The 18,832-nt window shown below is 41.5% G+C and overlaps 1 protein-coding gene across 2 annotated transcripts in view; it reads right to left on the reverse strand.

Annotated features, from left to right (window-relative positions):
- Window positions 1–17,572, reverse strand: part of scn4ab (sodium channel, voltage-gated, type IV, alpha, b) — a 35,174-nt gene extending 17,602 nt beyond the window's left edge. For both annotated transcript variants that reach the window (XR_014772392.1, XM_084743462.1), the window contains exons 1-7: window positions 17,449–17,572; window positions 3,452–3,638; window positions 2,513–2,650; window positions 1,837–1,955; window positions 1,635–1,724; window positions 328–456; window positions 117–208 (exon numbers count right to left, since the gene is read on the reverse strand). Coding sequence is in view for 1 of the 2 variants with exons in the window: in XM_084743462.1 (XP_084599588.1) it covers window positions 117–208; window positions 328–456; window positions 1,635–1,724; window positions 1,837–1,955; window positions 2,513–2,650; window positions 3,452–3,586 (703 nt within the window). In the remaining variant the exon portion in view is untranslated. The remainder of the gene's footprint in view (window positions 1–116; window positions 209–327; window positions 457–1,634; window positions 1,725–1,836; window positions 1,956–2,512; window positions 2,651–3,451; window positions 3,639–17,448) is intronic.
- Window positions 17,573–18,832: the final 1,260 nt, after the last annotated feature.

Genomic DNA, 18,832 nt, shown 5'->3' on the forward strand with positions numbered 1-18,832 from the left:
ATGCATCACATGGACGCCATTATACTGTTTTAAGGTGGACTTACTCATTACTCTGTTAGATCAACCTTAAAACAGAAAACACACACACACACACACACACACACACACACACTGACCAGGGATGACTGTGATGGTCTTCAGAGCTCGAAGAACTCTGAACGTCCTCAACACAGAAACATTTCCCATATCTACAAACTCTGTCAGGTATCTGAAACACACAGAGACAACATCATCATTTTACATCATTGGTTCATTATTGATCAGCTATTACATCAACAGCAGTAATGAGTTTTTATTTGCTGCCGCAGGTGTGTGACTGCATCTCACGCCATGCTGATGACCATGAAGTCCAACCAGTTCCAGGGGTCTTTGAGGAAGGTGAAACCTCCGATACAGAATCCTCTGGACAGAACTTTGACGGTGGCTTCAAACGTGTAGATGAATGTGAACACGTATCTGTTCGATGACAGGACAGACGAATACTTCAGCAACATTCAGAGAACCGTACGCACACATTTAAAACTGCTCTTCTTTTTGCCTTTCTTGTGACAGGACAGCTGAAGACATGGCAGGAAAGGGATGCATGAGGTCACATGACAGGCAGCTCATGGTTGGACAGTTTGGATGATGTCATCCTCCATCATGCATGATAACACATCAGTGTTAATGTTTTTTTTATGTTCTGAAGAAGAAATGACTGATGATCAGCATCATTGCTGTTATTACTCTGTAAATCCACTGTATGAATAAGAGAGAGCTGATGTCCTGCATCACCCCGTCAGGTTTTATTTCACAGTAACGACCTGCTTATGTACATTATCCTGCTTTTAAATGGTCACTTACCCATACAATGAATCTTACCCGTAATTTACACCAGGGGCGGCTGCGCCACGTCACGGCTGCACCGCGGTTTTGTTCCGTCATGCACGCGACAGCAGTTTCCACCAGCAGCGTTTCAGAAGCGTTTCAGCGGTGGAGCAAGGATTAAGTCCTCTTTCCTTGTTCTTTGTGCTTCTACCATGGACAAGCAGGCTATGTAGGTAAATTGTTTATCTTCTGTCTGTCTTTATGATCGTGAGTCTGCAGTGAGTCGTGGGTCTTTTATTTTGAAAATTCTCCTTTTCTGTGCCTGACTTCCTACCCGTTTGACCTACTCTGTGCCAATTGATGCGCTGTCCGTCAAAAATAGACTTGCTGCGTATTCTCTGCGCAGTGCGCTGAGCCGCTTCTGGGGCGCAGCTAAAACGCGCGGCGGTGCTTCTGGTGTAAATTACAGCACTGACTAGAATGGCTGTGAACTGGTCGTAGTGCCCGACGCAGCCGTGACGCAGCACAGCCACGCCTGGTGTAAATTGCCGGTTATGCAGCGTTCAAATTACACAGTGACATCTGGGGAGCCCTATTTTCCAGTACTGTTACAAAACATGTCACATGCACGTGCATATAAGGACGTGCACGGAGGGTCAGTTTCAGGGTTACTGCAAAAAACATTCCTCTGTTACTACGATAGACAGTTAGACAGACATGGTAGAAACTACAAATAAACTAAAAACTTTTTATTAAAATGATCAGACCTGTGTGTGTGTGTGTGTGTGCATGTGTGTGTGTGTGTGTGTGGGTGTGTGTGGACTCACTCCACAGTCTTACTCCAGGCCGGAGGGTCGCTCATCGTCATAAACACACAGTTGGTCAGAATCGTCACCATGATGAACAAACTGAATAAAGTTTGGGTTTTAAGGAAATAAACACATCATAATTACAAAATAAATCACAGAATTCACACATTCTGGGACTAACCAATCAAAGAGGAGCAGGGTGTGACATCATAAAGGATATGAATGAATGAGGATCTTGATGGCGATGACCCTCAGCGGGTTGAACGGACTCAGCAGGTAACAGGCCGGCTCAGCGTTAAACCTGAAGATGACGTTTCCTTTACCGAGGACGATGAAGGTCTGCAGAGAGACAGACAGGTCAGAGACGGAGAGACGGGTCAGAGACAGACAGGTCAGAGACAGGCAGGTCAGAGACAGACAGACGGGTCAGAGACAGACAGGTCGGAGACAGGCAGGTCAGAGACAGACAGACGGGCCAGAGACAGACAGGTCAGAGACAGGCAGGTCAGAGACAGACAGACGGGTCAGAGACAGACAGGTCAGAGACAAACAGACAGGTCAGAGACAGACAGACGGGCCAGAGACAGACAGGTCAGAGACAGGCAGGTCAGAGACAGACAGACGGGTCAGAGACAGACAGGTCAGAGACAAACAGACAGGTCAGAGACAGACAGACGGGTCAAAGACAGACAGGTCAGAGACAAACAGACAGGTCAGAGACAGACAGACGGGTCAAAGACAGACAGGTCAGAGACAGACAGGTCAGAGACAAACAAGACAGAGACAGAGAGACGGATCAGAGACAGACAGGTCAGAGACAAACAGACAGGTCAGAGACAAACAGTCTTCAGTCTTTAGACCACAGAGGGAAGATATTTCATGAAAGAGAGAGAGACCTTCTGTGATTGGTAGAAGGGATCCAGTTCCTCCAATGGGATGTTGAGAAGCTCTGGGGGCGGGTCTCCATAAATGAATGGGAGGGGCTTCCCAGCCTCAAGGTCACTGGCTGGTTTAGGAAGATCTTCCTCAGCTATCTGTCAAAGACACAAACAGAGACTTAAGACTGATTACTGATCAGTATGTTTTCTCTGGTGTATTGATAATTTGTTATTGATCAGTAAACTGCAAAAACTCACAATCTTACTGAGTATATTTGAGTTATTTCTAATCCAGATATCTCATTGCATTGAATATAAGAAAAAAACAGATTTCTTTTACTTGTTACAAGCAAAAACATTTTGTATTCAATTTTTAAATTTATTTTTCACTGTAAAACCAAAAATTGAGAAAATTAAAAAAAAAAACTCAAAATTTCAAGGCACCAGACTGCAATAGATTTTTGAGTTTTGAGCCCAACTCAAATTCTTAAGTTTTGAAAAAGTTTGACCAACTACTGATCTTTTGTTGAGACAACTTTCTTTCCTCCTTTAGATAAACTTAAAGCTTTGAATTTTAGAAAACATTGCATTTTAAAATATATGCATTGAGTAAATTCTTTGAAGTGAAAGTAAATGTTAAAATTTTAATATTTTCAATTAAAACTACTTAATTTTTCAGGAACTAAAAAAAAGGCCAATCAAGTTCGCAGCTCATTATGACCAATTTGAAAATGTTCTCTTTTTAGTTTTTAAAATGGAAAGATTCAAGTTAATCTAATGATGAAAAGTTAATTATCTCAGGAAAACATTTTGAAGTTTATCTCAAAACTTAAGAGCTTGAGTTCAGCATAAAACTCTAAAATCTATTGCAGTATGTTGCCTTGAAATTTTAAATCATCTCAACATTTTTTTTTATCACGGCAAGTGGCATTTTTTTTCTAGTGTATTTTATTTAACCTCGATGTTCTTCTCCTTCCTCCTCTGTCGTTCCTTCTCCTCCTCATCATATCGTCGTTGGATCTCCTCCAGCGAGGCGGGCGTGAAGCGTCTGAAGACCTCTGAACCAACAGGGGGCAGCAGAGGCAAGGCCATCCTCGCATCATGTAGCGTCACCTGAAATTCACCGTCGCCTGGCAGCCGCGTCCTGTCCAGGTGGGGGGGACATACGAACAACATGATGTTCACAAAGCTGCATCCAAAACTACAATAATGAGAACTCTGGTGGTAAAATAACTCAAGCTTAAGATGCTGAGGTGCTTTGATTTCATTGGCTGACACAAACAGCAGCTGATCATGTGACCATGCACATATAAACTCTAGTGAAACCACCTGATCCATTTGACACATTCTGTCACAAACACGTCATCCTGACCTGATCGTTGTCTGATGACTCTGAACCAGGAGTCACTTCCTTCTGTCTCGTGTCTTTAAAACAACCTGAAACCCAGCGTGGTGTGAAACGTCCTTCTGAATGAAGGCAAAGTTTGATTTTTGACGTTAGCCTTCACACAAACGCTCGTCATGACAGTAAATAAGAACTTCTGTCTGTTTGTCTCTGAATGAAAAACTCCTTATACACACACACACACACACACACACACACACACACACACACATTCACACAGACACTTGTCTCTGGTGTCTTCAGCGTTGCCAGGGTTGACCCCACCCTTGCGTTGTCATAGCAGCAGCAGCTGTTACGAGTCATCAGTTTGACCCTCTGGTGTAACATTACAGTCACTACGATGACCCAGCTCATTCCAACACACACTCACACACACACACACACACACACACACACACACACACACACACACACACACACACAGAGTTCATTCCTCTCTGTGTTCCTACATGATTTTCTTTCAGCCCCTCTTCACCTCCGTCTGATCAACCGCTGACCTGAAGAACCTTTACCCTCTGAACCAACATCTGAAGCAGCCAGTGCACACAGGTGGATCAGAGACGGATCAAAGACGGATCAGAACCGGATCAGAACCGGATCAGAACCGGATCAGAGCCGGATCAGACCCAAATACAGCCAGTGTTTCTTACGATTCATGCTACCTTAGATGCTGAATAATGCAGCTGTAACAAGAATCGACAGTAACCCAAATGCAATTACTGAAACCTTTATCCAGAGAACCTCCAAGTAGCACATCTTAGGTCAATCAATAGGTTACCCATATTGTCAGAACACTGGATCAGAACCGGTCAGAGCTGATCACAAACGTTTTTCAAATATATCCCTCAACCAGATGCCTGAGACGTTGCTTAAAAGTATCAAAATACATATTTATATACAAAAATGAATAAAGAAAAAGTCAATAAAAAAATGACTTGATGAAGAAATAAATCAGACCTGCTCATCTGTGTGGTGGTGCAACATTAAATTATTGAATAAAGATGATCACTTTATTATCTTCTCATCACTTCATCACTAAATGACAATTGAACACTTTATAGAACATGTTTTTAGTCAGTAAAAAATATACATTTCAAATAATTTCTTCTTACAGGCTATATATAATGGCAAAACATTAAATCTCTCCTCTGTCTGTCTGTATGTTTGTCTGTCTGTCTGTCTGCCTGTCTGTCTGTCTCTCACAGATCGTCTATCAGCTCAGTGACTCTGCTGGTTCCCACAAATATTAGGCTACAGGCAGCTAAATACAGCAACACACACACAGACCCAGACGCAGCCTCAGTGTGGAGAACATTTCACTTCATTCAGTTGTTCAGACTCATTCTCATTGGTTGTTCCGTCAGAATGAAGCTGATGTTCCACATGTGTTGTTTTTACCTGATGAGTCCATCTCGAAACTGTCTCGAAACTTCTACTGATGGAACAATGGACCAACTTTGTCTCTGTCTTTTTTGAACATTTCAAATTAAATGTAGTTTTAAAACAGACCTCCTCCAATAAAATAAGAGATTTCCATAGTAAATCTATAATGTACAAAACAGAAGATATCCAAAATTGTTTTTGAAAAATACTATAAGAAACTATATACCCAACCAAAAGTGAACAACAAAGCCCAGATAGATTCATTCTTAAAGAGTTTAAATTTACCTAGAGTAACAGAAGAGCAGATAGCAGAAATTACATCTGAAGAAATAGATAAGGCAATAACAAATCTTAAGGCTAACAAATCCCCGGGAACGGATGGGTACGCCTCAGAATGGTATAAAGCACTTAAGGGAGCATTAATCCCATTGCTGAAGAATATGTTCAATTGGGTGTTGAAGAAGAGAGAAATTCCTTGTTCATGGAGAGAAGCCATCATCTCTATAATTCCAAAGGATGGAAAGGACGAGTTAGAATGCTCCAATTACAGACCTATTGGTGTCCTTAACCAAGACTATAGACTGTTTACGCCTAGAAATCATTTTACCGAAAATCATCCACCAACATGTCACCAAAATGTCGCCAACATCTCACCAACATGTCACCAACATCTAACCAACAACTCACCAACATCTAACCAACAACTCACCAACATCTAACCAACATGTCACCAACATGTCGCCAACATCTAACCAACAACTCACCAACATCTAACCAACAACTCACCAACATCTAACCAACAACTCACCAACATCTAACCAACATCTCACCAACATGTCGCCAACATCTAACCAACAACTCACCAACATCTCACCAACATCTAACCAACAACTCACCAACATCTCACCAACATGTCACCAACATGTCACCAACATGTCACCAACATCTAACCAACAACTCACCAACATCTCACCAACATGTCACCAACATGTCGCCAACATCTCACCAGCATGTCACCAACATCTCACCAACATGTCACCAACATCTCACCAACATGTCACCAACATCTAACCAACAACTCACCAACATCTCACCAACATGTCACCAACATCTAACCAACAACTCACCAACATCTCACCAACATGTCACAACATCTCACCAACATGTCACCAACATCTCACCAACATGTCACCAACATGTCGCCAACATGTCACCAACATCTAACCAACATCTAACCAACATCTCACCAACATCTAACCAACATCTCACCAACATCTCACCAACATGTCACCAACATCTCACCAACATGTCACCAACATGTCGCCAACATGTCGCCAACATGTCACCAACATGTCGCCAACATGTCGCCAACATGTCGCCAACATGTCACCAACATGTCACCAACATCTTACCAACAACTCACCAACATGTCACCAACATGTCACCAACATGTCACCAACATGTCACCAACATCTCGCCAACATGTCGCCAACATGTCGCCAACATGTCACCAACATCTAACCAACATCTCACCAACATCTAACCAACATCTCACCAACATCTCACCAACATGTCACCAACATGTCGCCAACATGTCGCCAACATGTCACCAACATCTCACCAACATGTCACCAACATGTCGCCAACATGTCACCAACATGTCACCAACGTGTCACCAACATGTCACCAACATGTCACCGACATGTCACCAATATGTCGCCAACATGTCACCAACATGTCACCAATGTGTAACCAACATGTCACTTACATGGTACCCACATCTTGACAACACCTGACCAACACCTTACCAACATGTCACCAACATCTCAACAGCATGTCACCAACATGTCAACAGCATGTCACCAATATGTCGTCAACATGTCACCAACATCTAACCAGCATCTCACCAGCATGTCACCGACATGTCGCCGACATGTCGCCAACATGTCACCAACATGTCACCAACATGTCACCAACATGTTGCCAACATGTCACCAATATGTCGCCAACATGTCACCTACATGGTACCAACATGTCACCAACATCTAACCAGCATCTCACAGCATGTCACCAATATGTCACCAACATGTCACCAACATGGTACCAACATGTCACCAACATGTTGCCAACATGTCACCAATATGTCGCCAACATGTCACCTACATGGTACCAACATGTCACCAACATGTTGCCAACATGTCACCAATATGTCGCCAACATGTCACTAACATGTCGCCAACATGTCACCTACATGGTACCAGCATCTCAACAACATGTTACCAATAGGTCACCAACATCCCATCAACATCTTAGATCAAAGATCATCAAATGTGTCACCTCATGTCATAGGCGTTGTTTACACTGGGGACGCTGGGGACGCTGGGGACACTGGGGACGCTGGGGACACTGGGGACACTGGGGACATGCCCCCACCATGTTTCAATGCACAGTGGCACCTTTCGAGTGCACAAACTATGACAACTTCAAGATTCACAATTATAAGAAACAAAGCGGTGAAATGTTAGCAGTCCAGAGATCTGTAGACTTTGCTTATTAAATTTTATTAACATCCATGAACACTTATTAATGCACATTAACACTCATTAACCATCATGAACACTCATTACTAGACTGAACTGTTTACATTAAACATCAGTCATACATCTGCAGTCACACATATGTCAACATGTATGATCACATCATTCCGAACACAGACTGTACACAACATATCATACAACATATACAGTCAATTATCTGAAAATACGCCTGATCAAACGTGATGACAGAAACATTGATGTTAGAAAAAAAAGTCTTACTGTGTTCAGCTGCTGTCAGTTCGTTCACTGGTTTCAACTGAAGGTGAGTGTGTGTGTGTGTGTGTGTGTGTGTGTGTTTGAGTGTGTGTGTGAGTGTGTGAGTGTGTGTCCATCACTAACATGTCGCTCAGCCTCTTGTCTTTGTGATAACAGGCGCCACACACAGACTCACTCAGACTAACGTCAGTCACAGTCTTGTTTTTCTCCACAAGATGGCACAAGAAAAGTCTAAAATGCATTTAAAAACATTTTAAATAACAAATATAACTACACATAGAAATATAAATATATAGGACAAAACATTCGCAGCTGATAGATACTGTTATTAACCAATGAAACTGACCACTATTCAGTTTAGTCTCTGACAAAGTCCGTCCTCAAGCTGATATCTTTATCAGCTGTTGGTTTAATGACATTTAATTGATTGAAAATGAAACTCAAGGCTACGTGCTAACATGCTAACTCAACATTTAATGATGCTAACATGTTTGTCAGGTTCTCACACCGACTTTAACACCCACAAAACTACTGCAATTAACAATCCCATGAGAAGGAAAATAAACATTCCTGTCCCATCCCAATCCTGGAGGAAAGACTCCTGTTCCCATCATGCACTGGTCAGGTGGCTGCAACCAACCAGCAGAGAAGACAAGAGAGAATACAAAAATAATAAATAAAAACAACAGAACAACAGCATTCTGTTGAAAACATGGAGTTTACTCATATTGAAATACATATTTATATCTAAAAACTCACATACTGATCAATAAGTAAATATGTATTTATTTATTGGAAAAACACGTAGCTTCACTTCATCTTCAGACAAACTGAAGGGAAAGATGTGATGAGAGAGAAAAACTGTCAGGGTGTTTTTCTTTTCTTTTTCAAACAGTGACATCACAGGTGACATCACAGCGGGCTGCATTCATGTCGTCACACATCACAATGTTCGTTTGTTCTTTAAAATAAAGCAAATGTTGGACTGCTCCTTTAATGAAACTACAGTCGTCTTCTTCTCAGAGAGGCAGACAGGTGACTCATGAATCACACACACACACACACACACACACACACACACACACACACACACACACACACACAGCTGTTATCAGTGTTGTTGTTCCAGCTGAGTGTGATATTGTGTCACACTGATAAAGAAAAGTCCTTCTGCTTTTAATACAGCAGTGTGTGTGTGTGTGTGTGTGTGTGTGTGTCTTTGCAACTGTAGACCGCAGAATGTTGTTGGACGTGGTCAGAGACGCCCGGCATTTCCTCTCTCTCTGTCAGCTCTCCACGCTAAAATAAAACGATCTGTGTGTGTGTGTGTGTGTGTGTGTGTGTGTGTGTGTGTGTGTGTGTGTGTGTGTGTGAATGACAGACTACAGCTGACAGACTCATCCAGTTCAAATGATTTCAGTAAATATTGTTTATGAACAGCTCAGCTCAGTTTCTATAAATTGTGTTAATATATGTCACACAGTTCCATAATTATATTAATAATAAAAATGATAAAATGAAAAATCTTCTGAACTCGAACTTTCACATTCAGAGAATCACTTTCTGTTAATCAGACTAATAAATCTGTTGTAATCTGATGAATCTGTTGATAACCTGTCAGGATTTCTGACATCTATGCAGCAGTTTTTCTATAATTTGGACTCTGTTCAGTTTGTCTTGTAAAGACACAAATACACACACACACACAAACACACACGTGTGATATCCACCCAATGGATATTATATATGCATCAATGAACCAAAAAAGGCACCGAAGGACAAAAAGAAGAAGAAGAAGGCTGCTGATGAGTAAAACATCAGTTGAAACAATGCAAAGAAATGTCTGTTTAAATGAAAGGAAGTAGATTCAGATTCATCAACAGCGAGTTTAACGTGACCACCACAGTGGTCCGCTGCGCGCCACACTGTGGTCCGCTGTGGGCCACACTGTGGTCCGCTGTGCGCCACTGTGGTCCGCTGTGGCCACACTGTGGTCCGCTGTGGGCCACACTGTGGTCCGCTGTGCACCACCGCTGTGCACCACTGTGGTCCGCTGTGCGCCACTGTGGTCCGCTGTGCGCCACACTGTGGTCCGCTGTGGGCCACACTGTGGTCCGCTGTGCACCACCGCTGTGCGCCACTGTGGTCCGCTGTGTGTTGCTGAATGCCGGGCAGAAGATCGAACCCTGAATGTCAACAGAAACTGAACTTGATCTGAACTACAACAGCAACTATGACTGCAGATAACAATTATTTTCACTGTCGATTAATCTGTCAATCATCTTCTCCATTAATTGATTAATTAATCCTGTCACAATCTCTTCATTGTCTTTCTGTTGTGTTGTTTGTCCATGAAATGTCAGAAAATTACATTTTATGGGCCAAATAATGTTAATTGTTAGTCGCAGGCTTATAAACACTATATTAGGCTGAAAATTTTCAGCATTCTGAGTTAATCCAAAAGTGATGGAAAGTAATGAAGTTACTTTACTTTAATATTACATTTTTTAGGTAATTAACAGATTATCTGTCTATATGGATAAACAGCACTACAGGTGAGAGAAGAAATACGTTAACTGTCCCTTTAAACTGGTTTCATGTATTAACTGGTGACTGAACTGTGTGTGTGTGTGTGTGTGTGTGTGTGTGTGTGTGTGTGTGTGTGTGTGTGTGTGTGTGTGTGAGAGAGAGAGAGAGAGAGAGAGAGAGAGATATTCTCTGATGAAGTTGTCTGAAGACAGAAATCTGACACAAACCAGCTACAGTATAGACCTGCTGCCCCACATGACCCCTCACACACACACACACACACACACACACACCTATGTGTGTTTGCTGAATGTGTGTTTTGTGAGGATCACATTGCAATTAAGATGCCAAGTAACTTGTACCTCCAAAATGTGCTGCAGTTACTGTGTGTGTGTGTGCATGTGCGTGTGTGTGTGTGTGTGTGTGTGTGTGTGTGTGTGTGTGTGTGTGTGTGTGTGATGCTTTCTGCAGCAGCTACATTCACTCTTATTTCTTTTGAACATTTTAAACCAACATGTACACGACAGGTCTGTTGGTTGGCAACAGGACATCTGTGTGACATCACCAAACATCATCATGGACGACTGGAGCATGAAGACATAAATGTCCGTGTTGACAGGGTCAGGAGGATTAGTAACGTAATCCAAGCATCACGGTATTAAAGTCTTGTAATTGGATTACTTTTTGGTGCCTTTGTAACAAACAGTGAAACTGTTTAGTCTAATATCATGTTTTATGTTTGTTGCATCACTATTTTCAGTTTCAGTAGTAACAATTACAGGTAAGCAAAATTAAAGGTTGGTCTGTGTGACTAAAGTTAGTTTGTGTAACTAAAAACACTATATTTGACCAAACAACCTCACCATATTTTGTATTGAGGTAATTCAAAAGCTACTGAAAGTAATCTGAGGAGAATTTTTGATTAATTAATTGAGAAAATAATCAACAGATTAACTGAAATCAATCATTACCTACAGCCTTATTAGAGTTTAGAGCAGAATGAGTTTCCTCACCAACGATTCCTCGGTTAACCAAAGTCTCAAAACTCCATCCTCAGTCAGAAGATGTGAAAAGTTTCCCACCAGCCCAGAGGCTGGAAGATGTTCTCCTCCGTTCACCTGCTCATCCCTCTGAAGGGGGAACTAGAAGAGAGTCCAGGACTGTTCAGCCTCCTCTGATTCTGAGAGCTGCAGCGAAGAGCCTGAGTTTACAGCTGAGGAAACTGAAAGTTTTGAGACCAGATGACTGTGATCACAACATGGTTTTTACTGCTGATTATTTTTCAACTAGTGATCAATCTGGCAATCATTTTTCCACTAATCGATTTGGTCCATAAAATGTCAGAAAATTGTGAAAAATGTTGATCAAAGTCCAAGATGACGTCCTCAAATGTCTTGTTTTGTCCACAACTCAAAGATCATCAGTTTACAGTCAGAGAGGAAAGAAACCAGAAAATATTCACATTTAAGAAGCAGATTTTTTTTCTTAATTAAAAAGTGACTCAAACTGATTGATCCATTATCAAAATAGATGCAGATTAATTTAATAGTTGATCAACAACAGATTAATGGTTTCATCTCTAAGTGTTTTAGGTTTATTAGTTTGTCCTTGCTTTGTTGTGCATTATTGATTGATTGATTGATTGATTGATTTAAAGACAAAATATGTTGAAATTTCCACCCGGTGAAGCATTTTTTCACCAGAGGCCATGTTAGTAAATTGGCAGCTGTGTGTTTTATCTGTAAGTGAGATGGAATTCAGTTACCTTACATGTAATCTGTTACTTCCTAAACCTGTTGAGGTGAGCGCCTGTTAGTTTTGTGGGAGGGGTTTAGCGGGCTGATACGAGGATGTTCCTGCTGCAGCTTTGAGCTAGCTAACTGTTAGCTCGTGTTTCAGGCGTCTGTCAGCGCAGCACAGCCATGTTTAACAACCAGATCTCTGTGATAATCATGTAATATGAAATCTTTCCTGAGTCAGGACCCTTCGTCTCCTCTCAGAGTCCACAAACTCTGTTGAACTGAAGCTAGCAGTGCTAATCTCACAGGCTAAATGCTATTTCCTCTGGCAGGCTTTTAACCTTTCAGTGTGACCCTGCTCAGTTAGCGGTTAGCCCGGCCACAGCCTCGCCGCAGAGCTAAATTAGACTGCAGCAGCAGTTGTTAATATGTGATCCCTGATCAGCTTGTTCAACACACTCTCTCGACCTATAAATACTGAGTGTGCCGGCTTATCTTAAACTCTAACCCCGACGTGTCACCTCGAGTCAGCGTTCTGTCTTATAAAACTCAACCTGAAGCTTGTCGTCGAGCCAACGAGCCGCTCTGTAAAAACAGCCACGCTGTAACCTCCATGACTGGACCAGCTTCCAGGAACTGGTCCTCATGCACAGCTGCTCACAGACGCTTCCACTGACAGGAAATAACAGACGATGTGTGAAGATGCTTTCAAAAGGACGGTCTGTTTGATGCAGATATGTTTACATCCGTTTCACAAATGCATAATGCCTCAGCCTACAGAGCTGCAGAAAAATGTCCAAATCAGACACCATATCATTAAAAAAGGCACACAGGGATATTAATAAAAATACAATTCATATGTACCAAAAGTTCTCGCTATACACATCAAACAACACGCTACAGAACAATGGACAGAAAAAAGTGGAGCTGAATATAAAAGTGGAAGATGGAACTACAAAACAAATGTTCTACATGTCACAGGAGGGTTTACAGTTTCAAGTTAAAATGAGGTTCTTTAGGACCCTGCTGACAGTTTGTCTTTAAACCAAACTTACTAAATACAGGTGTGAATACACCTGTGAAAACAGGTGGAGCGCACCGACGTCCATGCACTCCACCTGTTTCCACATTTCCCAATGATCAAGATTGTGACAGGATTCATTCTCACCATTTTCTGATATTTTATTTACCAAACAGCTAATCAGTTAGTGGAAAATTTATTGCCGTATTGATCACATGTTAAAAAAAAGAAAGTGGAGCGCACGGATATACGTCCAAGCTAAATCGTTTAATAATCTTTGATCATAAACTAGTCGAGATAACACAATGATTTTGAAGTCAATCTGATGAATTCTGTCGGAGGAGTTTGTTAAAATAAACGTATGGAAAGTGCCAATAGAGACTTTTTTCTGGCCACGACACGTGTGTGCAGTGGTGATTTTGGTATGAAAATTCTGTTGGGGCCATACATTATTCACATGTTATCCAACACATACTATACATTACACTGAACCATACTTGTGCTACACACAAGTGAGAAACGGCTTCACAGAGCAGGTGACGTTAAAATGCTAAAATCACACAAACAGTGAAGATCTGATGACATATCTCCCCATATCAACATCACCAAACTGTTTACATCCCCAACATCAATTAGTAAAGATCGAAACCAACATGAGGACGATCAAAACAATGCAAAGTTCATACTGTGAATGGTGCACAGCCAACACATGACAGTCAATGCATGAGGCAGCCACAGAAAATATTCTGCAGTCATTTAAGCACCACAGAAAGGAGAATAGCTCCCTCAGGTAGCCTGAGTGAGGTGATGGGTCCCACACACACACACACACACACACACACACACACACACACACACACACACACACACACACACACACACGCCTACAGTCTTCCTCACACGTCGTCTCAAATATGCATCTGAAAATGCCAGGATTTAAGGAGCCGGCAGACTCATCATGTCCACACAGGTTATTATTCTGCTGAGAACAAACCTGTTTTCTTCAGTCTGTCACTTGGAGAAGAGAGGACGTGGAAAGCAGATCAGGGCTGTTTTGATGTGCTGGCTGTTAGCCACGTTTTCCTTTTGAACCACTCCTGGTTGAATGATCTTGTTTTGTCTTTAGGATGTTGAGATATGATATAGTCATCTGGTCGATATGGTCCCAAAAGTTTTATTTCCAGTTTCTGCTCAAGGAGTAAAGTGCTGTACTGTACATTAACATCAGTCCCCCATTAGCTAAGGTACAGCTAGCATGACAAAGTGACCGCCTTGTGTAAATAAAGTAAAGTACAAGCACTGGGAACGCTGCAGGGGCCCTGGCTGTAAGGCCCCACACATGAAGTGCGTGTTGAGCATGCACACACACGCGCAACAGTTTGTCCAGTCCACAACAATACAGGTGCAGGGCCAACTCTGCCATGTCCCACCGAGCTAAAACAGACAAATGGTGAACATTTAATGTTTCAGGAAGGAGACAAACTTAAGTTTAACAACATTATTGTGTCTGACATAGAAATGCCTATGATCTTTTTCTGGAAAACAGCGCCCTCTGGTGGGGCCGTGCCCCACAGGCCCCTAATGCAAAAACGTCACTGCATGTGTGTACCATGTTGGTGTTGGCGCATACTCATACTCTCAAACTATAAAGAAGTTTGTGTCCATGCTGACTTCAAATTGTAAACTGACTGAGAGACAAGTTGAGGTCATTTTATTAAGTTTCAAAACAAATGTATCTATGTTTATACACACTTTATAGTTTAGAGGAAAACATGTTCAATGAGCTTCATATATGAACATGAGTCTGAAACACTCGGTCCTGATTTCAAGTCTTAATTTTTGAGTTTTAAGTCAAACTCAAACCCTTAAGTTTTTAAATAAACAAGAAATAAATTTGCTGACCTTTAATCCTTTTTTGAGACAACTGAGGACTTGAAAATTAAATGGTTGCAGCTGAAAATATTAAATGATTGACCATCAATTGACCTCTGTAATGTGAAACGGTGAGATATGGTGAGGAGGAGGGATTAATATTTCTCCCCAAAATCAAGCTCACTATCCTGATGTATGTGGGTTCAAACCCTGACCACTTCAGTGTTTCATCTGGCGGTATTAACAAATACTGAGGAACAAGAACATCAATTCAACATTATTCAATAAACTGCACACGGCGCATGCAACTTAATGTTCACTGCAGCTGTGAGGATGAAAGTTCATTACCTGTGATCTGCTGCTGTCTGACTGAACAGCCTCATGGAAGAGATATTTCACTATTCATAATATTTTGAACCAACAAAATTCATTAAATCAAGTCATTTGGTGTTTTCAAAGTCACGATATTGAGCTGAGACAGATTCCAAATTCTGTTGGCATTCAGAGGCTGCTGCTGAGTGCAGCAGACGACTCACAATGTGTGCACTTCAATGTTCAACATAGTCGGCTTAATAAAGTTAATGATCACTCAAACTTAAAAAGAAAAACTCGACAAAAGCTCTCAGTCACTTGGTTTGAGGTTTCAGCTGGATACTTTGGGAGATTTTGGTGTCTTTCTTCAGTGAGGCACTTTTTGTCACACATCTGCTGCAGTTAAATCGATCACATTTCACCCAGATGTGTTTTTGAAAAAGTATAAATCCAGTGTTCTCGAAGCTTTGAGTCTCACCTGGAAACCTCAGTCCAGATCATTTTATCCCTCCAGCATAGCGCACAATTTGCATCTGCACTGTTTAATATTTTGAAGTATTTCCACACAGCGCTGCTGTCAGACATCATGTTGTGTGTCTCATTCAGATGGTAGAGACACAAGTTACTGTATTAAGTGCATTAATGATCAGGGGTGTCTAAAGTCTTGGAGCTTTGTGCTCGTTAACCAGTTAATAAAATAAAGTGCTCAGTGCGCTCAGCCACTAACACATGAGAGAAAATTAAATATTAAGAATAATATAGTGACATGCTGTGACTTTATTTGTGGTCCTTTTAAATGTCAGTTCAATTTGTTTGTGTAAGCTGCATTTCTTTTCCTGCTTTGCCTCAAGAATGAGGGGGGGCATAAAACCCAATGCCACCCCCCCATAGATGGAGCCTATGTTAATGTTTGAAAAACAGATTCAAGTTAATGAGAAAAACAATACAATATTTCAACAAAAGAAAGAAGAGTTTGACTTTCCTTCCTTTGATCAAACTGCTGTGTGAGGAGTGAGGGGACACATTTCAATACTGAGCTTCATCAGAGTTTATAGTCATTCCATTATTGAGAAAACAAACGTCAATGACGGATCTGAAGGGCTGAGAACTATAAATATATGATATGACATTAATATATTGTTTTAAATATCATTCTAACTATGGACTGTAACTTTATAGTCGTAGGATTGACTACGTTTTCTTCAAATGATTAAAAAAAGAATGATCTCAGGAGAGTTTCAACTCTCAATGCATGCTGGGAAGTCTGCTAACATGCTGACCATATTTGTGCAGAAACGTAATTTAATAATCTGATTGAACTCTGTACGTCTCGTTCACTCAGATCTTCATTTCACTGCAAAACACTTCATGTTTTTAAGTTCTGAAGTGTTCTGAAAATAAAAAGTAGAAATTTAATTAACTTCAATACAAAAACTTTTATATTCACGTTGAGTTAATTAGAAAATATTTGTTTATTTTACTTTTTTTACACTTTTTTACAGTTCATCTGCTGTGACTCTAATTAGTGAAAGTGAGAGTAAACAGTGTCTTTAATGAGTTCAGATCAGCTGATATCATGATGTAGAGTGAGAGAGCGAGAGAGTATCACTTTAACAGCAGCACAGCAGGTGTACTACAGAGCACACACACACACACACACACACACACACACACACACACACACACACACACACACACACACACACTCAATAAGATAACGTAAAGCAGAAATCTCTGGATTAAAATACAAAGTTATTATACATGCAGTGTCATAACAGAACAAACAACACACACACGCCTCCAAACACACATGCACACGCACACACACCTCCAAACACACACACACATGCACACAGACAGAAAACGCACACACACACTACCTGTGCTCTCAGTCTTGTGTTGTTTATTCCAGAATAATTCCAGTAAACATCAAAGTGTCCACAGTCTGTCTGTCTGTCTGACAACCTGTCTTTCCGTCTCCCTGTCTGTCTTTCTGACTGTGGGACTCTCTCTCTCTCTCTCTCTCTCTCTCTCTCTCTCTCTTACTCTCTCTCTTGCTTCGCCCCTCTGTCTGAAACCTGAGAGGTCAGGTAGTGTGTCATCACACACACGCACACACACACACACACAAAGTCACATGTTCGTTTCTTCCCTGCAGGCCTTTTTCAAATCATTCGTTAAGTATAGAAATTAATGATCCAAACACTGTAAACACTTTACAATTTAATTTAAATAAATGAGGAGTTTCTATCAGTGATATAAACATGTTTATAACATGACTGTAATGGATCACATGAGGTCTGGTCTGACTTCACACACTGAAACTTTAGTTGGTTGAAGTTCAGGTGAAACCATGTCACTTCACGGTGTGAAGTTCTCTGCAACACACCTGAAACTCTCAATTGTGTTAAAGTAGTTTACATGCAACAGCTGATCAAAAGGCTGATAATGTGTCAGATGATGACAGACATAAGAATATAATACACCAAGGCTTCTTACTGCCAAAGTGGACAAAAGAATGAAACCAAAGAAGGTCTTTTGTTTTCAGGAGGAGATTCTCCTCAAAGACTTTGGGCTCTATTTTACACTGATCTAAAGTGCAAGTGGAAAACATGAGGTGCAGAGAATTTAATTGATTTAAAGTGTGTCCACCACACCTTTGCCATCCTGCACCAGGGACGCAGGGTCATTCTGTCCTGTCCCGACCCTTGTGCCAGCAGCACACAGCAGGATACAGCTATCAGCTGTGCCCAAGTGCCCTGATTAATTCATGGGCGAGTTTAGGCCGGACATGCAATAAACCAATCAGAAAGTCAGCTCTCATCACCTTTAAGAAGCAGGTGTACCAGGAGCACAAGCTGAGTCAGCATGACGGCAGATTTACCAGGAGTAAACAAAAAGAAAAGAGAGAGCACAAAATAAATGGAGACAGCAGGACGTCTCCAAAGCAGCTTCATGATAGGCAAGATGGCGGCGCACACAGTTGCAGCAGCTCAGTGCTTTCCCTGTCGGTGATTTGTTTGGCTGTTTGTGCACATGTTGTTTCTCGTCCTGTGTACATCCTGTTGGGCGAACAACATCTACAGGCAACATGATCTCCTTAAGATAGGAGTTTGTTACAGGTGGAGCGTTACAGCCGAGTTCCTCCGCTCACACAGCATTCCGATGGACATAGGCTCTCCATGGATTATCATCCACGCAGGAGGAGACGAAGGCGGCGCTGTGAGAGAAGGCAGAAGCGAGGCTGCAGGGCCGGTGCACTAG

The sequence above is a fragment of the Lutjanus erythropterus genome, chromosome 19 (genome assembly GCF_056507025.1).
Source record: "Lutjanus erythropterus isolate fLutEry1 chromosome 19, fLutEry1.hap2, whole genome shotgun sequence".
Lineage (NCBI taxonomy): Eukaryota > Metazoa > Chordata > Actinopteri > Lutjaniformes > Lutjanidae > Lutjanus > Lutjanus erythropterus.